At 37.3% G+C, this 24255-nt stretch overlaps 3 protein-coding genes across 3 annotated transcripts in view; 2 read left to right on the forward strand and 1 right to left on the reverse strand.

Annotated features, from left to right (window-relative positions):
* The window catches only part of LOC132146361 (zinc finger protein 658B-like), a 910027-nt gene that overhangs the window by 536123 nt on the left and 349649 nt on the right, over positions 1-24255 (reverse strand). The window lies entirely within an intron of this gene.
* On the forward strand, positions 1730-23089 carry LOC132149673 (zinc finger protein 664-like). Its single transcript, XM_059559109.1, has 2 exons — positions 1730-2087; positions 21622-23089. Exons 1-2 carry the CDS (start codon positions 1832-1834, stop codon positions 22695-22697), a joined length of 1332 nt encoding a protein of 443 aa, XP_059415092.1. The 5' UTR covers positions 1730-1831; the 3' UTR covers positions 22698-23089.
* The window catches only part of LOC132148704 (zinc finger protein 271-like), a 141369-nt gene continuing 119141 nt past the window's right edge, over positions 2028-24255 (forward strand). Inside the window, exon 1 of the mRNA XM_059557490.1 lies at positions 2028-2093. The gene's annotated coding sequence lies outside the window, so the exon portion shown is untranslated. The remainder of the gene's footprint in view (positions 2094-24255) is intronic.

Raw genomic sequence — 24255 nt, forward strand, 5'->3', positions numbered from 1 at the left:
AATATCGGTACTCACAGTCTGATTGTCCATGTCGTCCATCTCAAATGAGTATTGTAGGTGATCCAGTTCGGTAGGAGGCGCTGTCAGAAAAAAACTAGGGTCCAGAACCGGGGTCCTATAGGTGGGGTCCTAAAACCGCTGCCTCAGATTGTGCAGGAAAACCCTTCTCCAACGTGTGCTTTGTCGTAGATTTTTCTTAAATCTAACTAAGTCCTATCTCATCTGACCTAAATCTACCGGGGCCGTCTCCAATCGACGATCTCCCTGGGCCGTCTCCAATCGACGATCCCTAACGTACCTAAATCTACCGGGGCCGTCTCCAATCGACGATCTCCCTGGGCCGTCTCCAATCGACGATCCCTAATGTCTCCAATCAACACTTGATAAATACCTATTTATCTAAACTATCTCACCTGCTGCGCAGCAGAAAATGACAGACAGACTTCAGCAAATGTCCTTTGAGTTCTTTATTTACGGCCGGGAGAGTATATGATATCTGATTGGTTGCAGATCATACCCTGTTTAAAAAAATGCATTTGTGTGTCGAGCCAAGTCAGGGGAGTCTCAAAATTCACACACAAATGCAGTGAAGTTCACAGACCGCAAGCAGTTTGTAAATCAAGATATATGTGTGTGTGCATCAGAAATACATTTCTGAATCTTGTCCTGTGCATTTGTGAATCTTGAGTGCATTTGTAAATGTTGTTTGCATTTCTGAATTGAGTGTGTATTTCTGAATTTTGTGTGCATTTCTGAATTTTGTATGCATTTGTGAATCTTCTATGCTTTTTAAATTTTGTGTGTGCATTTGTGAATTTTGTGCGCATTTGTGTATCCTGTGTGTGTATTTATGAATTATGTGTGTGCATGTATGAATCCTATGTGTGCATATGTGAATGTAGTGTGTGCATTTATCTTTATTGAGACTCTTTTGGCTCCATATGTTTACCCTACCAAAGAATTTTTAAGGTTAAATTTTAATTTTGATGCAAATTATTGTGTTTTTTGTGAAACAAGTATTGAAACTTTAGAGCATGTTTTTTTTTTTTTTTGGTGTGATTCAGTTCACTTCTGTTGGAGTGAGATGCAAAACTGGTCATGTTCCAAAGATGTTGAATTACCACCATTCAATGTGAAGGTAGTTAGGTTTGGTATTTTTCATGAAAACAAAGATTTTGAATTCGTTCTCAATTCTCTGATATGTTTTGGAAGGTTTTTTATTCACAAATGCAGATGGTTTAAATCTAAACCCAACTTTATTCATTGGTGTAACGAGCTAAAACTTTTATATAAATCCTTAAAATTTGTTGAGAATAAAAAAAGCCCTTAAGCTGTCCTCTATGTTAGAATTATATAATTTAATTTAAAAGCCCATTTTATAGTATTGTTTTCTTGGTTTTTTTAAAGTGTGTTTGTTATAAGTTTGGTTATGCTCAACCAAGTCTGAATAATTGTGGATATTTTTGGAAATGTGTTCATGTGTTCTTGTTTGGTTGTAATGTTGCAATAAAAAAAAAAAAAAAAAACACTTCTCCACCGTTCTGGTCTTTCTTCCTCTCGTCGCTTCGCTCCAGTCCAGCGGGAGGCGCTAAACACATGCGTTTGTTTGACAAACATCATTAAACCTCAGAGGAAGAAGTTCAGTTTCACCACGCTCTTTGTTGTTGTTATGTCGGTGTGCTGCCTTCATACAAACAGTTAGACATGTTTCTAAGAGAGAAAAATCAGTTCAGTAAATACCTGTAATATCCTCACATTCGTGAGTTTTGAAGCGAGCAGTAATATCTGGAAGAGTTTATCATCTGAACTGATATCTGCTGCTGTGAAAATTATGTTTATTAAAGAAGAGAGAGAAGAGAACACGAGTGAACCAGAAACCTGGAGAATAAAACGCGAGGAACCAGAAACCTGGAGAATAAAACGCGAGGAACCAGAAACCTGGAGAATAAAACAAGAGGAACCAGAAACCTGGAGAATAAAACAAGAGGAACCAGAAACCTGGAGAATAAAACAAGAGGAACCAGAAACCTGGAGAATAAAACAAGAGGAACCAGAAACCTGCAGAATAAAACAAGAGGAACAAGGAGGTTGGTGTTTATTCTTATTTATTTTACTTATTTATTATTATTATTTTTATTCTTCATTCATCTTTAATGAATGTTTGTGGTAACGTTACATTAGGCTTACAAAGTTTTACTTCTCGGGTGTTTTGGTGCCCTGGAGAATTTCTGTGGAGACATTTGTGGGTGTTTTTATATAAAGTCTAGGTGTAGACTGCGGCACTCAAGACTTACCCATGGGTTTTTATTAATAGGCGAAGTTCTTCCTTTATGTCTTTCATATAAAGTTCCTTTGACTATTTTGTAACATTCAATGTTATTGAACCACTTTTTGTGCACAGTATGAATAAAGGGGGATAAATTAAAGTGCTTGCAGTATCCTTTAATAAAATATAAACAATATACAAACAACAAAAGCATAATCTAAAAAAACATGTCTTGTGCATTATAAACAATATAATACAGTTGGTTTGATACCTTTATCTCAAACTGTGTCAGTTTAATTGAAGTGAGTATATTATTTAAAACTGTAGATTCAATTATGTATATAAAAACAACAAAGGCATCATCTGAAAAACAATGCCTTGTGCATTATACTGAATAATATTCTGTATTTTAGGGCTGAAACGATTCCTCGGGTAACTCGATTACAAAAAATGATCGAGGCAAATTCCTCTGCCTCGAAGCCTCTTTTAATTTATTTTAAATCTCACGTCAGGTTCTTTCGCAATGATTTTTTTTTAATGTGACACAACGCGTTTACGTCACCCAAAAAGCGGAAGGAGACACAAGCGCAGCGTCTGAAATAGCACACTGCAAGGAGTCAGCAGTGTTTTGATTTGAGGGCGCGAGCAAACGTATGTCCATTGCAAGAGAGCTGGCATACCACAACTAGGGCCGTAGGATTTCTGCGATGCAGAAAACGCGGAGGGAATCGCGGAATCAAGTCATAAAAAACGGAATTTACAGTTTAACGTGGAATGGCACGGACTTTGCCAAATTTTGAATGAATTAATCAAAAATAGGTCATTGCACTTACACCAAATCACGATATGGACTAATATCTGTAAATATTAAGCCGGAACAGAATATTTAAATATGAATCCTGCATGTTCTGCGTGTCTCTGTTAATGAATGGGGCAGAAGCGCGACTTTACACACACTGAAGTGCGAGTGACGCTCCGTCTGCTGTCTTACTAAATAAGGACGTGAACACATGAACAACATCTCCAGAACTGCTCTGACAGTGGCGTTTTTTCATGTGGACGGGATTTTTTTTTAAACGTAGGAGGAAAAACTCCGGTTATAAAAATACCCGTGTCCGTGTGGACTAGGCCTAAGTTGGCAACACTGACTTCATGAGCATTTGACCGTTTGATTTGAGTAAAACTAGCGTCACAACAGAACTGTAAAGGTACGTCAACCCGTCAAAATAAAAGTCCAGTTCAAAGACAAGTATTTGCCAGAGATGTATTACTATTGTTCAGCAGAATGTATATATCCTACTACAAAAAAAAAAAATCTAATCAAACATTATTTTTTTTAATGTTTAATCACACAACATTTCTTCCATGTTTTATTTTTAATAGTAAATCCCCTTTGTTTACCAAAAAGTTAAGTTTGCTTAATTTTCAATAATTAAAAGATAAATTAATTTTTTGTGTGTTTAATGTTTAATGTGCATCTCAGAAAATGCTTTATTTAAAACCCCAACTGAATGGCACTTAAGTCATTTGTCAACTTTCTTGTCATTGTTCACAGTACAAGTACAGACAGAAACAATGGGTAACAATTAAATGTTTATTTTTGATGAATGCATTGCATTGTATGCATTTAAAAAATAAAAATATTTTTTTTCTAAAAAAGGAAACGAAGTTGTTCATTTTAAGAGACCCAGTAGTCTTATTTTCTCTTGCATAATTAATATTGCACTTTAATTAAGCAAAAACGCATTTTATCCGATTACTCGATGAATTTTTGGTAGAATACTCGATTACTAAAATATTCGATAGCTACAGCCCTACTGTATATTTTACAGTTGGTTTGATACCTTTGGATCAAATGATGTTGTCCTTTAATGGATTTATATTATTGCATACATTAAAAGTTGTAAAATTATTTTAAAACCCATAAAACGGTAATTAAAAAAAGCTGAACTTTGTGCAATAACGGATGTTTTTCTGAATATTTTAGTATTGGTTTTACATTATAATGTCACGTAGTTAAATCGTTTATTTAATTTAAATGGTTCATTGTTAATTTTACCCCTAGAAATTAAGCCTTGTGCAACGTAAAGGGCATGGATTTATGACTATCCGAGTTAGTTTGGGCTCAAAACATAACCGCCTTAAAGAGTTTAATTGGCAAAAAAAAAAAAGATTGTCTAATGTCAAACTAACTTTATCGCCATCGAAAACCACTACACGAGCACTGCACCAACTGCATAAAACACCCCTAGAATTAGTTAAAATGAGTGCTGTCTGTCACTGTCTGTAATCAGTTCAGTGAATGACTGTATGCTCGTTCTTTATAAAGTAGCAACAATGTCATGTGTAAAGTAGCCTACAGTCTTAGGCACATTAGTATTTTCACCCCCAAAAAGGGTTTTAAGCCAGTTATTTATATCTTTTGCTGTATTATGTCAGTAGGAAATATCAGTTTACATTTCCAAACATTCATTTTGCCATTAATTTTAATAATAATCTAGTAAGATTGTTGAATGCACATGCAGTCTGACAACAGACGGCCTAAGACTAAGACTTTTGGACAGTAGTGTGTACTGTATAAAGTACGTATAATTACATTAAGTCAAAGTCACCTTTATTTATATAGCGCTTTAAACAAAATACATTGCGTCAAAGCAACTGAACAACATTCATTAGGAAAACAGTGCATCAATAATGCAAAATGATAGTTAAAGGCAGTTCATCATTGAATTCAGTTATGTCATCTCTGTTCAGTTAAATAGTGTCTGTGCATTTATTTGCAATCAAGTCAACGATATCGCTGTAGATGAAGTGACCCCAACTAAGCAAGCCAGAGGCAACAGCGGCAAGGAACCGAAACTCCATCGGTGACAGAATGGAGAAAAAAACCTTGGGAGAAACCAGGCTCAGTTGGGGGGCCAGTTCTCCTCTGACCAGACGAAACCAGTAGTTCAATTCTAGGCTGCAGCAAAGTCAGATTGTGCAGAAGAATCATCTGTTTCCTGTGGTCTTGTCCTGGTGCTCCTCTGACACAAGGTCTTTACAGGGGATCTGTATCTGGGGCTTTAGTTGTCCTGGTCTCCGCTGTCTTTCAGGGATGTAGAGGTCCTTTCTAGGTGCTGATCCACCATCTGGTCTGGATACATACTGGATCCGGGTGACTGCAGTGACCCTCTGATCTGGATACAGATTGGATCTGGTGGCTACGGTGGCCTCGGAATAAGAGAGAAACTGACAAATATTAGCGTAGATGCCATTCTTCTAATGATGTAGCAAGTACATAGGTTGTTATGGGAAGTGTTTCCGGTTCCGGTTTACCTAATTAATGCAGCCTAAAAATCCTTTAACTGATTTGGATATTAAAAGCATATTAGTATGTTATACAGGTTCTTCTAAAAAAATAAGCATATTGTGATAAAGTTCATTATTTTCCATAATGTAATGATAAAAATTAAACTTTAATATATTTTAGATTCATTGCACACCAGCTGAAATATTTCAGGTCTTTTATTGTTTTAATACTGATGATTTTGGCATACAGCTCATGAAAACCCAAAATGCCTGTCTCAAAAAATTAGCATATTTCATCCGACCAATAAAAGAAAAGTGTTTTTAATACAAAAAAGTCAACCTTCAAATAATTATGTTCAGTTATGCACTCAATACTTGGTCGGGAATCCTTTTGCAGAAATGACTGCTTCAATGCGGCGTGGCATGGAGGCAATCAGCCTGTGGCACTGCTGAGGTGTTATGGAGGCCCAGGATGCTTCGATAGCGGCCTTAAGCTCATCCAGAGTGTTGGGTCTTGCGTCTCTCAACTTTCTCTTCACAATATCCCACAGATTCTCTATGGGGTTCAGATCAGGAGAGTTGGCAGGCCAATTGAGCACAGTAATACCATGGTCAGTAAACCATTTACCAGTGGTTTTGGCACTGCGAGCAGGTGCCAGGTCGTGCTGAGAAAAGAATTCTTCATCTCCATAAAGCTTTTCAGCAGATGGAAGCATGAAGTGCTCCAAAATCTCCTGATAGCTAGCTGCATTGACCCTGCCCTTGATAAAACACAGTGGACCAACACCAGCAGCTGACATGGCACCCCAGACCATCACTGACTGTGGGTACTTAACACTGGACTTCAGGCATTTTGGCATTTCCTTCTCCCCAGTCTTCCTCCAGACTCTGGCACCTTGATTTCCGAATGACATGCAAAATTTGTCCAGTGTCCAGTGCATCCAAAAGTCCAGTGCTGCTTCTCTGTAGCCCAGGTCAGGCGCTTCTGCCGCTGTTTCTGGTTCAAAAGTGGCTTGACCTGGGGAATGCGGCACCTGTAGCCCATTTCCTGCACACGCCTGTGCACAGTGGCTCTGGATGTTTCTACTCCAGACTCAGTCCACTGCTTCCGCTGGTCCCCCAAGGTCTGGAATCGGTCCTTCTCCACAATCTTCCTCAGGGTCTGGTCACCTCTTCTCGTTGTGCAGCGTTTTTTGCCACACTTTTTCCTTCCCACAGACTTCCCACTGAGGTGCCTTAATACAGCACTCTGGGAACAGCCTATTCGTTCAGAAATTTCTTTCTGTGTCTTACCCTCTTGCTTGAGGGTGTCAATGATGGCCTTCTGGTTGGCAGTCTTACCCATGATTGCGGTTTTGAGTAATGAACCAGGCTGGGAGTTTTTAAAAGCCTCAGGAATCTTTTGCAGGTGTTTAGCTTGTTTAGAGAACCTTTTCATGATATGCTAATTTTTTGAAAAGGACCTGTATGTATGCCAGGTTAAAGAGATGGGTCTTTAATCTAGATTTAAACTGCAAGAGTGTGTCTGCTTCCCGAACAATGTTGGGTAGGTTATTCCAGAGTTTAGGTGCCAGTAGGCAATATTTTAAAAGCTATACGATGTTTGATAGGGAGCCAGTGCAACGTTGTCAGGACCGGGCTAATATGGTCATACTTCCTGGTTCTAGTAAGAACTCTTGCTGCTGCATTTTGGACTAGCTGTAGTTTGTTTACTAAGCATGCAGAACAACCACCCAATAAAGCATTACAATAATCTAACCTTGAGGTCATAAATGCATGGATTAACATTTCTTTATTTGACATTGAGAGCATAGGGCGTAATTTAGATATATTTTTGAGATGGAAAAATGCAGTTTTACAAATGCTAGAAACGTGGCTTTCTAAGGAAAGATGGCGATCAAATAGCACACCTAGGTTCCTATCTGATGACGAAAAATTGACAGAGCAACCATCAAGTCTTAGACTGTGTTCTAGGTTATTACAAGCAGAGTTTTTAGGTCCTATAATTAACACGTCTGTTTTTTTTCAGAATTAAGCAGTAAGAAATTACTGCTCATCCAGTTTTTTATATCGACTATGCATTCCATTGGTCTTTCTAATTTGTGTGTTTCACCGGGCCGCGAAGAAATATAGAGCTGAGTATCATCAGCATAACAGTGAAAGCTAACACCATGTTTCCTGATGATATCTCTCAAGGGTAACATATAAAGCGTGAAGAGTAGCGGCCCTAGTACTGAGCCTTGAGGTACTCCATACTGCACTTGTGATCGATATGATACATCTTCATTCACTGCTACGAACTGATGGCGGTCATATAAGTACGATTTAAACCATACAAATCCACTTCCACTGATGCCAACAAAGTGTTCAAGTCTATGCAAAAGAATGGTGTGGTCAATTGTGTCAAACGCAGCACTAAGATCCTATAAAACTAATAGAGAGATACACCCACGATCAGATGATAAGAGCAGATCATTTGTAACTCTAAGGAGAGCAGTCTCAGTACTATGATACGGTCTAAATCCTGACTGGAAATCCTCACATATACCATTTTTCTCTAAGAAGGAATATAATTGTGAGGATACCACCTTTTCTAGTATCTTGGACAGAAAAGGGAGATTCGAGATTGGTCCATAATTAACTAGTTCTTTGTGGTCAAGTTGTGTTTTTTTGATGAGAGGCTTAATAACAGCCAGTTTGAAGGTTTTGGGGACATATCCTAATGACAATGAGGAATTAATAATAGTCAGAAGAGGATCTATGACTTCTGGAAGCACCTCTTTTAGGAGCTTAGATGGTATAGGGTCTAACATACATGTTGTTGGTTTAGATGATTTAACAAGTTTATACAATTCTTCCTAGAGAATGAGTGGAACTGTTCCTCAGGGGGTCTATAGTGCACTGTCTGATGTGATACTGTAGCTGACGGCTGAATGGTTGCAATTTTATCTCTAATAGTATCGATTTTAGAAGTAAAGTAGTTCATAAAGTCATTACTGATGTGGTGTTGGGAAATGTTAACACTTGTTGAGGCTTTATTTTTCGTTAATTTAGCCACTGTATTGAAAAAATACCTGGGGTTATGTTTGTTTTCTTCTAAAAGAAAGAAAAATAATCGAATCTAGCAGTTTTTAATGATTTTCTGTAGGATATGTTACTTTCCCGCCAAGTAATACGAAATACCTCTAGTTTTGTTTTCCTCCAGCTGCGCTCCATTTTTCGGGCTGCTCTCTTTAGGGTGCGAGTATGCTCATTATACCATGGTGTCAAACTGTTTTCCTTAACCTTCCTTAAGCGTAAAGGAGCAACTTTATTTAAAGTGCTAAAAAAGAGAGAGTCCATAGTTTCTGTTACATCATCAAGTTGTTCTGAGGTTTTGGATATGCTAAGGAATTTGGATACATCAGGAAGATAACTTAAAAAGCAGTCTTTTGTGGTAGAAGTGATGGTTCTTCCATACTTGTAACAAGAAGTAGAATTTAAAATTTTTGCTATATGAAGTTTGCACAAAACTAAATAATGATCTGAGATATCATCACTTGGCTGAATAATTTCAACACCATCAACATCAATTCCATGTGACAGTATTAAATCTAGAGTATGATTTCGACAATGAGTAGGTCCTGAAACGTGTTGTCTAACACCAATAGAGTTCAGAATGTCTGTAAATGCTGATCCCAATGCAATCTTTTTCATTATCAACATAGATATTAAAATCACCAACTATTAAAACTTTATCTGCAGCCAGAATTAACTCAGATGTAAAATCACCAAACTCTTTAATAAAGTCTGTATGGTGCCCTGGTGGCCTGTATACAGTAGCCAGTACAAACATAACAGGGGATTTATTATTCCACCTGTATATTTTGATTCCGATGTTAATTTTGAATATACCGCCATACCTATATACGCCATACGCATATTTAATTACTCAGCGTTTGGAACAAACGTTATACTGTGTGACACTGTTTCAGACGGACCCTTTACAATGTTGCATTTCTAAGCAGTGACAGCGAGGCGTGGTGAGGGTAAACACAGTAGTGCTCTGGTGTTACGGTATAACGCATGTTTCACATATAGTCCGTCTGCAGTGTGTATTAACGGATTCATACTGCACGAGGTGTCAAGGAGCGGTGCTCTGCAGCAGTGCAGCGATTGTTAACGTACTGACTCTATTTTTGCTGAGCTGCAGGTGCTGAATTAAAGTGAAAGTGCATTGTTCGCGGGAAAAATTAACATGGATTGACATGGAAACGCAGTCATATGCAATAAGTGCCTTATTTCACAGGCTCGTGTGAGCGTCCAGGATACACGACAAAAGCTGTTTTAATGCAAGAACAAACACTTCACACAAGATAAAATTTAGAAAATCATATATTATTGTTAATGTAGTTACCATGTATTTGTATTTGCAGTACTAAAACTAACCACTAACTAACGGCCTTTTTTGAACAGTTACTTTTTAAATAGCCTGTCTCAATCTGCAGCGCTACGTTTCATTCATTTAGTGCTGTTTTTGCGCTCTCATCTGAGTGAACGCTTCCGGTATTTGAGTCCGCGCTTCTACAGCAAATGTGTCCTGTGCATTCATATACGCTGAATACTGCCAAAGATTATGTATTTATAAGCTCAAATTAACGAGTTCAATTAAAGCTCCCTATCTAACTCGTTTTAGAGTTGGTAATGAGTTTTGAAGTCAGCAAAAAGCAGTGTCATACATAGGATAAACATGAGCGATCATGTTTACATTAACCCTTATGTCATCAAAACTTGTGCACATCCCTAGTCCTCTTCTCATAGTATTATATGTAGCTGTTGTTGTAATGCTTAAATATAATTAATTTGAAATAACCCAATAAATTATTATTGTTTGAGATTTAAGACAAGCCTGGTGCTGTCCTAAATTTAAGAAGTTATTTACGATGATTTTTAAGAAGATTCTTTTCAAGAATTTGAATTCTTAGGTTTTGTCTTAAGAACAATCTTAAGAAAAAAGATAAGAACATTCTTAAGATTTTTTTGGGGAATACAAAATATTCTTATCTTTTTTTCTTAAGTTAGAAAATAAGAAGAAATTGGCAGTTAAGAAGAATTTTATTCTTAAGAATGTTTCGTGAATCTGACCCCAGATTTGTATGTCGAGTAGCCATCTGGCGCCATCTGCTGTTAAAATCTAAGTTCAGAATCGATTCCAGAGAAATTGCAATGCATTCTTAAAATTTAAGAATCGATCCACGAATCGATTCTGCATCGATTTATCGTCCCAGCCCTTAGACGTCACATGTTTGTTGTGTTTAAATGCAGGTGTGTAAAATGTCAGTGCAAGATTTGCCATTAGGGGCCAAGCACAGAAGGTGCGAGGCACCTATTGAAATCAAGTTAAGGTATTCAAGTCCGACCGTTCTCGAATGACACGTGAATGGATTCTGCAAAAATGCATGTGAGGCTATATCTCGGCAACTGTTTGGCGTACTGAGACCAAATGTGGTTTGTGTTGTAACAAGCATGACCTAGACTACCTGTCAGGAGATATGAAAAATGCATATTTGTTCTTATAACTTCTGAATGGTTTGGTCAAAAATCACAAAGCTGATCTCTTTAGATTCGGAGGGTCACAGTGAGTCGAATGATATACAATTTTTTCCGTGTCAGCCATTTTAGCCGCTGGCCATTTTGAATTATGTTCTAAAATGCTGTATTTTTAAATGCATTATCGCAACATTATGAAAATAATTACAAAAATGTTTGGCTCCATGCCCTGATGGTACTCAAAACGTTTGAGGTACTCAATCATTTGTCAGATTTTCACCAAAATTGACTCGGATTGTCTTCAGACCAAATTGGCAAAAGTTATGGATTTCGTGTCGATATATGAAACAGTTTACGTTTAACGCATTAATGAATGCCAAAATGCATCTGAGGCTGTATCTCTGCAAACCTTTGATGTATTTGCACCAAACTTTGTATGTGTCAATTTCACCTCACACTGACCATGCCACATCAATTTGGTAACAGCGGCACCTATTGGTCAAGAATAATAAACCATTTATTAACCATTAATATTTATAAAAACGTTAATAACTTTTTATTGCATCAGCCTATTGCAAATAAATTGTACTCAAAATATCCCCTGGTTTATGCCGACAACATAAATACCAAATATACCAGAGTAAGCTGAACTTCCTTTCCACCATTTTAAATTTATGTTAAAAACCTTCTTTTTTTAACTCCTCATCAACCGTTAGTCTGTATGCATGTACGTTAGTATGTATTTTGTGTCGATAGCCAAAACCATTTTTGCATACCACAGCGATGAATCTGAGGCATGATGCCAAAATGACACTTGAGGCTGTATCTCTGCAATGCTTTGGCATATTGACAACAGACTTTGTGTGTGCCATTGTCACCTAACACAGAACACACCAAAATGATTTGATTACAGCATCCCCTGTTGTTTAAAAGTGGTAAGCCATTTAATCATATGACTAGTGGTTGTATTTATGATTTTTCAGCCATTTCAATTACAATCATCGTAAAATTGCTGTAATTGCTCATTGTTGCATTTGGTGTGATCCTCCATGCCATGCTTAACTCCTCAAGTTTCTGCTGGAGTGCTTCGCCCCGTAATTGCTGCTTGCAGCTATATTTTTTATTTGTTTTATCTTCATTACAATTCTTGTTTGGTTTTATTTTGGATAATTGCATGTAAAGAATAATTTACGTTGTAATGCATATGCAAAATGTGAATTAATATTTATATTCAAGTGTTGTGCAAAAAATATTAATGCGCATTAATGACAGGGAGGCACCCTCTCGATCACATTTTTAGAGTGTATAACCAATATGACGAGTCCTATCTAAACTGGCTCAGCAAGTTTGAAACCCTCATAAGACACTGTCCATATGACAGACCAAGAGATTCACACCTTTATCTCGACCCCCACAAGCTATACATAACTACCCCCCCCCCCCCCCCCCAAAAAAAAACCAAACCCCTTCAGCTGAACTGAATTCGGTCTGTTTTTTGACTGTGAGGAACTGTGGGTTTTCATGTTACTGGGCTGAAATATGCCTGCACTCACATCAGCCTTACTCTTTGTATTCATTATTATTCACAGCCCATATTATTATTTTCACAAGACCATAATAATAATAAAAATTATCAATTGATAATTAATGATTATTTTTATGAAAATCATTGTTATCTGTAAACCGAGCGTTTGCAGAAGGCTTTAAGACCAAGCGGAATCCTCTGTTGGCTGCTCCCGCTTCACAGCAAGCGTGACTCGTGCTAACTGACCCAACATTTAGCAAGGCAGGAAAATATTCAGTCTGCCTGAAGGATGATGTATTTCATTGTAGGTTAAATCTGTTAAATAGAGCGAGAGAGAGAGAGGAAGAAAAAAAACTCTAGTGTAGGCTATTCTTAAACTTGGATCTCATTAGATTAAAACTGCAGTCGGTAACTTTTGACGCTCTAGCGGTTAATAAACAGAACTGCTTGCGTCTTGCGGAAGAACATCGTAGCTGGAACTACTTCTCTCTCTGTTTATGTCTATGAAGAATCACAAAGGTACTGGGTTACTCCGCCGCGGTACCCCTGAAGCAATCTAAAATAGTCCGAATATAAACACTTATTATAGGTGTACCCTAGTGATTCAGGACAAGCTAAAAACACGGTTTGGAAAATGGATTCATGGTGTACTCGCTTATAATATACATTTTTCTACATTTTGAACACAAACAAAGTTACGGACCGCAGCTCTGATTGGTTGTTTCTTAACGGGAGCGATGTATTTTCTGCAAATGGCAATAGGACCACTGGGAGGAGCCAGAGGAGCTTGATTTTTTTCACAGATTATCTGTCTCATATTCTACTGTCAGGACATAATGACAGGTTTAACAAATATGTAAAAAATATATTTTTACAAAAGTTACCTACTGCAGCTTTAAAGTACAAATCCAAACACCAGAAGCAACCTACGTACACTCTATAAGTGTTCTTTCATTGAAAAGTATGCATTTTATTTACAGGCCATATGGTAAAAATAGCATTTTAGTTCAAAACTTTAATTCCATTGTTTAAAAAAAATGTTTCATAGACTTTCAGTTGTTATGCTTTAAAATCCCATGCCATTTGCAATTTTACAGTATTTTCACCTCCAAAACATTCACCTTTAAAGTCACAATTCTATAATGGTCTGATTTACTTAGGCCGATGGCGTTTTTTAATAACATTTTATATATATATATATATATATATATTAGAATAATTGTAGCCTTCATAAATAGGTGAAGCATTGTTTTCTTGTAGAAAATAAGTGTTTATTCTTTAAGAATAAACAACATTATTAATTCATAGAAATAATTGAAGCAATTAAAACCTTTTTTTAAAACTTGAATTTCAATTCTATTAAACTGACTTTTAAAATCTCAAGTAGTTTATTAGTTAAAAAGTGTAAAATGTCACAGTCCATGTTTAAGTCTAAATTATTTTGTTAACAATATAGTTAGAACTAACAATATAATTCGATTTTCTTTTTGAATGAACAATATCTGTATAAAATGGGACAGCAACCTTTATATCAAACATTTTTAAATCGCCCACAGCTGAGCAACGCAGGAGGCGTGATGCACAAAGTCATTATCAGATTCAATGAAAGCATCTGCCAAAATGAAAAAAACCCTGGATAGCTTAGACATCTGTAAGACGTCTGCTAAAGATCTGGGAATCATCTGCTGTGTACTCTGATAAACGTCTCAGAAGCAGTTTTACATGCATTCTAATAAATATCTATTTGACATCTTACAGGAAACATCTTAGAGACGTACTTCAGATGAACAAGCACTCTTAAAAATACATCTTGCATAATGCAGACATAAAATGTACATCTCAGAGATGTACATGTGCAATTAAGTTTGGCTTTACAATCGCAACTTCTTTGTGCTGTTACTCCTTTCGAGCTGAATTTCACAAAATTGGTCAGCTCCTGACAGCATCAGGTGTTTTATTTATGGGGAGTAGAATTATTTATTTATTTCAATTAATGTAATAGATTAGATATCATAATATTTAGACTATAATATTATAAATCATGTTGGTTTGTATTGGTGACGTAATGTGTAAATGATATGCATGCGGCCCGCGAGACTTGCACTTGGACCATAGTGCGGCCCGCTGGAAAAAAAGGTTGAGAAATACTGACCTAGATAAACCCCAGGCTGCTGACTTCAACACTCTGCTCACCTCATTTGATCTCAAGCGAGTGTCTACTACAGCGACTCACAAATCAGGCAACCAACTGGACCTCATCTACACAAGCTGTTGCTCCGTGGACAGCTCTTTAGTTGTTCCACTGCACACCTCAGACCCCTTCCTCATTACTGCTAACCTAGCACTTACTCCTGAAGTGACACACACTCCAACGGAGGTCACCTTTCAACGGAACCTATGCTCACTCTCTCCATCTTGCCTATTTTTTGTGGTTTCATCCTCACTTCCTTCACTCTCTCAGTTTTCAGCTCTGGACACAAACAGTGCTATGGACACTCTTTGCTCCACTCTAACCTCTTCCTTGGACAAATTTTGTCTGCTGTCAAAATGCACATGCAGACCAGCATGCACCACCCCATCTGCCCCCTGGCTGTCCGAGGTTCTCCGTGAACATCGCTCTAAACTCAGGGCTGCTGAGAGGAAATGGCATAAATCAAGAAACTCTACCGACCTCAGTGTGTATCAGTCTCTCCTCTCTTCCTTCTCTGAAAATGTCTTCACAGCTAAAACATCCTACTACCACAACAAAATTAACAATTTTGTGACGCTCAGACACTCTTTAAAACTTTCTCTTCTCTTCTTAATCCATCTCCACCTCCTTCTCCATCAACTCTTACAGCTGACGACTTTGCAGTTTTCTTCACAAATAAGACAAGAACCATCAATGACCAATTCTCCACAACATAGACTGAGGACAACTTCACAATGACCAATGTACACTCTCTCTCCTCCTCTCCACTCTCAGAGATGGATGTTTCCATACTTATCCTGTCCAGTCATCCTACTACTTGTCCACTTGATCCGATCCCCACTCACCTCCTTCAAGCGATCTCTTCTTCAGTCATACCTTCACTTACTCACATCATCAACTCCTCTCTTCACTCTGGAACATTTCCCTCAGCATTTAAGCAGGCTCGGGTAAGCCCACTGCTTAAGAGACTATCTCAAAATCCACCGCTTCCATAAAACTACAGATCCCTTCTTCCATTCATTGAGAAGACACTTGAGCTAGCTGTGTTCAACCAGCTCTCTATGTTCCTTGTACAGAACAACCTCCTGGACAGCAACCAATCTGGCTTCAAAAGTGGCCACTCAACTGAGACTGCCCTGCTCTCGGTTACTGAAGCCCTGCAACTGGCAAGAGAAGCTTCAAAATCGTCAGTACTCATCTTACTGGACCTGTCTGCTGCTTTTGACACAGTTAATCACCAGATTCTCCTGTCCACCCTGAGAAGTCCTCCAATCTCCAGTCCTACCTCTCCGATAGATCCTTCAGCGTGTCTTGGAGGGGTGATGTTTCAAAGTCACAACAACTTGCTACTGGGGTTCCTCAAGGCTCAGTACTTGGACCATTTCTCTTCTCCATCTACATGACGTCATTAGGATCTGTCATTCAGAAGCATGGCTTTTCTTATGACTACTTAGCTGATGACACCCAGATGACCCGACGGTAGCTGATCTCATTTCAGCCTGTCTGAGTGACATTCCTAGCTGGATAAATGGCCATCACCTTCAGCTCAACCTTACCAAGACAGAACTTCTGGTGGTTCCAGCTAACCCATCTTTTCATCACAACTTCTCTATACAGCTGGGTTCGTCAAACATAACTCCTTCCAGAACAGCCAGACACCTAGGAGTTGTGATGGATCATCAGTTAAGCTTCACAGGTCTTATTGCTACAACTATCCTTTCCTGCAGATTTGCCTTATACAACATTAGGAAGATTAGACCCTTAGTGTCAGAGCAAGCCACCCAACTTCTTGTTCCCCTTCACATAAACTTCACCCAAGCTCTTGTTCTCTCCAGACTAGACTATTGTAATGCTCTCCTGGCGGGCCTTCCAACATGTACTATCAAGCCTCTGCAGTAGCAGCGAAGGTTGTCTTCAATGAGCCAAAAAAAGCTCACGTTACTCCTCTCCTAATCAGGTTACACTGGCTACCAGTAGCCGTTCGCATCAAATTCAAGGTACTGATGCTTGCCTACAAGACAACCACTGGCACGGCACCAACACTCCTAAACTCACTAGTTCAATCTTATGCGCCCTTCAGAAGTTTGTGCTCTGCACGTGAATGATGCCTTGTGGTTTCATCCCAAAGAAGTGCAAAATCACTCTCACTGACCTTTTTCTGGACTTTGCCCAGCAGGTAGAATGACCTCCCGATCTCAATTCATACAGCTTTTTTGAGTCTTTACTCATTTTCAAGAAACATCTAAAGACTTTTTCGCCAGCACTTAACCAAATAATACTAGCACTTATCTTTTCTTTTCTTGTCTTTCATTAAAAAAAAATGGAATGTTCTGTACTTGAGACTTGTCATGGCACTCGTATACTGTTGTTGCTGTTTTCTTGTTGATCTGATTGCTTCTATTGTTCTCTTTTGTAAGTCGCTTTGGATAAAAAGTGTCTGCTAAATCATTAAATGTAAATTTCAATGTAAATGTGAAGATATTTAAAAAAATGAACCGAAATGAAAACATGTAGCTTTTTATCTGTGTGTGTGTAGATTTTTGAGAGTAATATAGTGAAGTAAATGTAGGTTCCGTATACGGGACGGGGTGACAGTTAAAGGGTTAAACTACACTACAGGGCAACATGGAACATCTGACTTAACCCTCTAAGTGCCAAAGTCGCAAAATTGCGACAAGACGTCATCCTTAATAAAATAGACTGTAGTTCCTTATATGGTGTAATATCTCATTTGTATTCCCTTCCACTAGATTGCAGACATGTAGTACTTTGATTCTAGACCAACATTATGCATTGTTTCTGTTCAATGTGTTTGAGGAAATAGCAGAGCAAGTGAGCTCTCATGTCATTGATGCAGAAGCAATGCATTTCATAGCATGAGTGTAAATGGTGAGATTTATGAGAGAAAATCGCCAGATGGCTAATACAAAGTTGTACCGCGAGGATGTGTTGCAAATGTTGTTTGCCGATTCTGACTCTGAAGGGGAATATTTGCCTTTTGGAAATGACGATCGGCTGTCTAATGATCGTGCGTCTCGCGGTACATCTTTGCAGCGTAATGGTGCCGCCATGCAAGGCAAGAGTGTTCACGAAGCACAAACAAACGATCATTTCAACCCTTTGCTCAACGTGGATGCGGGTGGCAGAGGTGAACGTGGTCATAGTGTCCATAGGAGAGCTGTTGCTGATCGCGCATGCTCTAATGCGCGGCCGGCAGACACTACAGGTGCAGTCAGTGTGGAGAAGGTGTGCTCTTCGCTGTGCCATGCAATGAATGAGAGGAACCATACACTCAAGAACTACAAACTGTGTCACATAGATACCTGATTGGGCAGATAGCTGGTCAACTGATCAAAAAATAGGCACATGTATTTTACTATGGCACAGTAATATTATTAATAATGTACTACCTTTCTCATTTTTTCCCCCTGATCATTTGGAATGAGAATAAAAAGACAAAAACAACAAAAACAATCAAATACAAAAAAAAAAAAAACTTGCAAATAAGTTCAAACATCCATTCAATATCTATTATTTCCTGAATATTACTGATGAACTTATCGAAAAGTAGGCTACTGTTCACATGTGTTTTACTACTATATAGTGTACTAATATAGTAATAATTTAGTACTTTCTCCTGTTTTATTGTTGGCTTCCTCTTTTCTGATAATTTGGAATGAGGATAAAAAAGACACACACACACACACACAAAACATGAAAATATGTTTAAACATCAATTCAATATCTAATATTTCCTGAATATTATGAAATTCGAGATAGCCTCCCCTGGTGACGTCATAATATGCAAATTAGATTAGTATATTTACACCCCACTAGTGTTGTCAAAAGACCCGGTACTTCGGTACCAAGTCGGTACTAAAAAAATATAAATGTGACGGTACCAGGTTTCTTTAAGTACCGGTAGTACCGAGGTCCTGTTCAAACCCGGTTCAGCGCTATGATTTCCGCAAAGCAGAAAACGAGGACGGAATCTCAAAATCCAGTCATGAAAATGAAACTTATATTTTAATATGGACAGTCATGGAATTTGTCAAAGTTAGCATAAATTAATCAAATCAAATCTCCATATGGACCAGAATCTGTAAATGTTAAGCCGCAAAAGTTGTTTGAAATATGAATCCGTATTCTGCGCATCTCTGTGTGAATTAATGAATTCTCCGGTAGTGGGCGGAGCTAATGTGCCATTGGCAATTTCATTGGCTGGCGCTGAATAGTACCGTCCCTGTTTTGATTTCAGCAAATCAGTTTGACCGAACGCAGACAACGTTATTAATATTCATGAACCAACCAGCTCATCAATTCATAGTGCATTGTATATACATTAGTATGATAGTAGAATTAGTAGTAGTATTATCTTTTAATAATAATTAATATGATCTATTACTATTTTTTTTTTTACAGAAATCCTCAATAACCAAAAATATCTTAAGTATCACCACCAGTCTTAAGTTCAGTTAAAATGACAAATATGCATTCATTAGGCCTAAAAGTTAATTTTTACATAAAGGCATTGTGCTAGAAATATTACTATTATTTAGTAAAATGTATGTGATACTGCTACTACTGTTGAAAAAATTTATAAAACTTTATTTTTTTAAAGAAATAAATCACAAAATTTATTCCATGTTTTAATTTTAATAAAAAATCCCCTTTATTTACCAAAAATAAAATGTGTTTAAATTTCATAAATTAAAAGACAAATTAAATTTGGGTGAAACTTGTTTACTGTTTTTCATAATTATATAACTTGTAGAAAAACTTAAAACACAATTGTAAATAAGCATAAAGAATGGCATTGCTTTTATTTTTAGTGCTAAAAAGTTATTTTTTTTTAATTAGCATTTTTTTTGTGTTATGTTTGGTACCAAAATTGGTACCAAGAACCGTGGATTTTCACTGGTATCGGTACCGAATACTGAAATTTTGGCACCGTGACAACACTACACCCCACATAAACTTTCGATCATGCCAAACTTTTTTCTAATTGACAGTAGATCTCTATCGTTAAGCCCTTTCAAGCCACAAGATTTTTAAATCTAAATGTCAAAATACAACATTTTTTCCAAAAATCCCTAGCGCTTTAAGGGTTAACACAAACGTACGCACATTAAACATAGATGTCAACGCAAGGAAAGCATGGATAGAGAGAGAGAGAGAGAGAGCGAACAAACTGCAGCGAGAGAGAGCGAGCGCTCACACACAATAGAATCTCATCACCTTAATTAAAAGGGGTCAAAGCCTAGAAGCGCATCTTAATAGTTAACAAGTGGATACTTGCATTGGTTCTGTAAAGTGTCTGGTCTGTAAAAGTAAAGTGTCCCGGTGCATGTATAATGCGTAGATTCCTGTTGAATCCTTTTAGGAGTTAAACCGTCGTCATTTTCAAAGACCTGAGTGGAGTGCCCTCTATTGGAGTTTATGGTCACTCCAGCTGATGATCGTGACGATAGATATATTACTATTTTATATATATATATATATATATATATATATCGGAATCGGAATTTTCGAATCTTGCTGATATTCGACTGATCAAGTCAGACATTCTACAGCCATAATTACTGATGTTAACACACAGGGAAAATGTGTAACAAATGCTTTGCAAAATACAAACGGGGTAAATAATTTTTTTATGTTTTGATTAAAATAGTTCAAATTAAATGTCAGCGAAACCCTAACAATACACATTTTTTTATAATAGTGCTCTCGTTATAAAGTTAGCCTATATGACAGTAGTTATTAATGTTCTACATTTCTGTTTTGAGCTGCGCGCACTGAAGATGACCAGTAGAGTGAGCATTTTATAGCAGGTTTTTGATCAATGGGATTAAACTCATAATTGAATTTAGAATACGCTTTATTTATACAACATAACGTTAATATTAGGACTTATATGCTTGCTATCTGCAAAAAGAGCCCAAATGCAAATGAACGTGTCTGTGCGGCTTTGAATGCGAACTCCTTTTGTGGATGCATTCTTCACAAAACAATGTGCAGAAACACGGCAGCTAAACTCTAAAAATACACAGCGTTTTATTATAATGATGTTCTCATTATAATAGTATGGGTGTGACAGTCCAGTCATAGTTATTAATAATCTGCTTTTTTGTTTGACCTGCTCGTGAAATCATGTGAAATCAGACATTTGAGCGCTCATGTATAGACATAATGGCATAATCAATAACACCCCGCAAATTATTTTCAATTAATATACAATTATTTTATAATAAACTTAAAAAATAAAATAATATTATTATTATAAAAAATGCTATTATTATTTTAATCTAAACTTTCAGAATTTACAAACTGAAAATCGGCCAGCTTTTATTTTGGCGGGTTGCCAGCAAGTAAGTTCATGGATTTCCGGGTTTAGCGCTGCCGTCTGTAGAGCGTCAGTGAATGAAGTGTCACAGTTTTGAATTGTGCTTTGAAAACGGTAGCGGATAGCCTAGATTTATGTTTCCAATTTGAAAAAAAATACTGTACAGTACAGTTTGTAGATCTAAAATGGTAATTGCACATTAACAGCAGTATGCAAACGTGCCTTCTGAACTTATTTACACAGCGCATTTCTTATTTTGGTCATGCGAACCTGCATGCCGCGGTGGTATTACCCATTCTGGTTGTCTACCTACTGTATATAAATGTGTATATAAAATGTATTCATTTTACTAGGGCTGTGACGGTGATAAAGTGATGCTTAAAAATGTTTAGCCAGTTTCCCTATTAAATTAGTAAATTGTGTATTTTCAGCTTTTAACAATATACCAAAAATAAATAATTTTACTTTTATTTCAGAGTACATTGAAGAAAAAGAGGAAAATGAAGAATCAAATCATCAAGAGAAGCAGCATGCATGTGATCAATGCGGTAAAATGTTTTTATGGGCTTCACTTCTGAAGAAACACTTGAAAGTTCATGTAAAGAATAAGCCACATTCATGTCATTTGTGTGGTAAGAGTTTTTTGCATCTACAAAGTTTGAAAGAACATCTTCAGAAAATACATACTGGTGTGAGAGAGTACATGTGCTCTGAGTGTGAGAAGACTTTTAGTTCAGTGAGCAGTTTAAAACTACATGAGAAGATCCACACTGGAGAGAAACCTTACAAGTGTTCACACTGTGACAAGAGATTCAGTCAATCATCAAATCTGAAAAAACATGAGAGGATCCACACTGGAGAGAAACCTTACAAGTGTTCACACTGTGACTGGAGATTCTTTCGTACAGGAAATCTGAAAAGACATGAGAGGATTCACACTGGAGAGAAACCTTACAAGTGTTCACGCTGTGACAAGAGATTCAGTGTTACATCAGGTCTGAAAACACATGAGAGGATTCACACTGGTGAGAAACCTTATAAATGTTCACACTGTGACTGTAGATTCAGTCGTTCAGGAAATCTGAAAACACATGAGAGAATTCACACTGGAGAGAAACCTTACAAGTGTTCACACTGTGACGAGAGATTCAGTGATTTGACACATCTGAAAAGACATGAGAGGATCCACACTGGAGAGAAACCTTACAAGTGTTCACACTGTGACGAGAGATTCAGTGATTCGACACATCTGAAAACACATGAGAGGATCCACACTGGAGAGAAACCTTATAAGTGTTCACACTGTGACTGGAGATGCAGTCATTCATCAAGTCTGAAAACACATGAGAGGATCCACACTGGAGAGAAACCTTACAAGTGTTCACACTGTGACAAGAGATTCAGTGTGTCATCAAGTCTGAAAACACATGAGAGGATTCACACTGGTGAGAAACCTTATAAATGTTCACACTGTGACTGTAGATTCAGTCGTTCAGGAAATCTGAAAAGACATGAGAGGATTCACACTGGAGAGAAACCTTACAAGTGTTGACACTGTGACAAGAGATTCAGTGTTACATCGAGTCTGAAAAGACATGAGAGGAGTCACACTGGAGAGAAAGCACATCACTGCAATGTACGTGAGAAGTGTTCCATTGAGTCATCTGTTATACACAGTCAAACAAAAAACAATCACAGTAAGGCCCTGTACACGCGGAGACACATTTAGTTGTTATGTAAATATTTTGTATGGTATATGCGTTTTGTCCAGACGGATCCAGCATTTTGGGAGAGTGAATTCACTTTTTTTTTTTTTTTTTTTAAACCAGGTCCCAGAGTGGATAAATCTGAAAATGACACCTTTGGGGTTTTGTGTTCTGCCAATCCATATATTTAGTTAAACAATGATGTCATCACCCCACGTCTCTACTATAGTCAGACACCGCTACATCATTTAACACCAACAACAATGGAGGACTAGATGTTTGTGTTCATGCTGCAGAAGCTACTGAGCCTATTAGCTTGATTAAACTTACTAGTAGAGCAGCACGATATATAGAAAAAAAAACTCACATCGTGATAATTTTTCTCTGCAATGTATATTGCGATATGGAAAAAAATCACCAGATGACTTGAACAGCTCTATTTGGGGAAAAATAATTAATGATTGGGGTGATTTTGTAGGTGAATAAATCAGCTAAGAAAATTAAAACATAGATAAATATGATAGAAAAAAGGTACAAATGAAATAAAAAAGTGCTTCATATTCTTCAGTCCAACTGTTACTGTCTGTTACAGCTAAGTCTAATACATTACTGCTGCGTTACATTGCTGACAGAATGCAGTGTTTATAATCTAGAGATTGTAAAGAGGATGTAGCACACGCACTGTCACGTCAAGTGCCAGCGGATTACAGACTTGCTCCCGCGAGACCCGATGCAACAGAGAGCGTCACGGGACAAGACTCGTGTGTGTGTGTGTGTGCAGGATGCAGGAAAATAAAAAAAGAAGTATCTAAACATAAAAAAATCTAAAACAAATAAATTGTTATTCATCTATTGCAATTATTAACAATTAACATGTGCAAGCGTATGCAGAGCTTCTATTTAGGCTATAACAGGGATTGGTTTGTCGCACGATGAGATTGATGCAAGATACTGATCCAAAAGCACACGTTTTGTGAATAAAAGTTTAATTTCGGCTAAGCGAGTTTGTCGTTGTTGCTGTTTTCATTTAAAATAAAACATTGAACCACAAACTAAGCATTTGTTTTAAAAGGGGGAAAATACCTTATTTATTTTGGTTACAATATCCATCTTATTCGTTTTTGTTAATAAAATTTAGATCTTTAAATGCCAATGGGAATTTGTACCATTGTACTATTTTATGGCTTATGTGTTTTAATTAATGGGCTAACAATGAACCACAAAGTACTATAGTTTTAAATAAAGAGGAAATCCAAAGACCATTTAATTTTTTTGTGTAACAATGCAGATAAAACATTTTCCTTATATTAATAAAAGTTCAAAGTTTAATATTAGAGAATTTGTCATCGTTCTGTTTTAGCATGTTTTGTTATTAAAAATAATAGGCTAATGATGAGCCACAAA

The sequence above is a fragment of the Carassius carassius genome, chromosome 1 (genome assembly GCF_963082965.1).
Source record: "Carassius carassius chromosome 1, fCarCar2.1, whole genome shotgun sequence".
Classification (NCBI taxonomy): Eukaryota; Metazoa; Chordata; class Actinopteri; order Cypriniformes; family Cyprinidae; genus Carassius; species Carassius carassius.

Excerpts from the sequence above, each read along its gene's own strand:
- LOC132149673 (XM_059559109.1), top strand. The coding sequence starts at position 1,832 with ATGTTTATTAAAGAAGAGAGAGAAGAGAACACGAGTGAACCAGAAACC. Across the intron at positions 2,088-21,621 it reads AAAACAAGAGGAACAAGGAG|AGTACATTGAAGAAAAAGAG; the intron begins GTTGGTGTTTAT and ends CTTTTATTTCAG.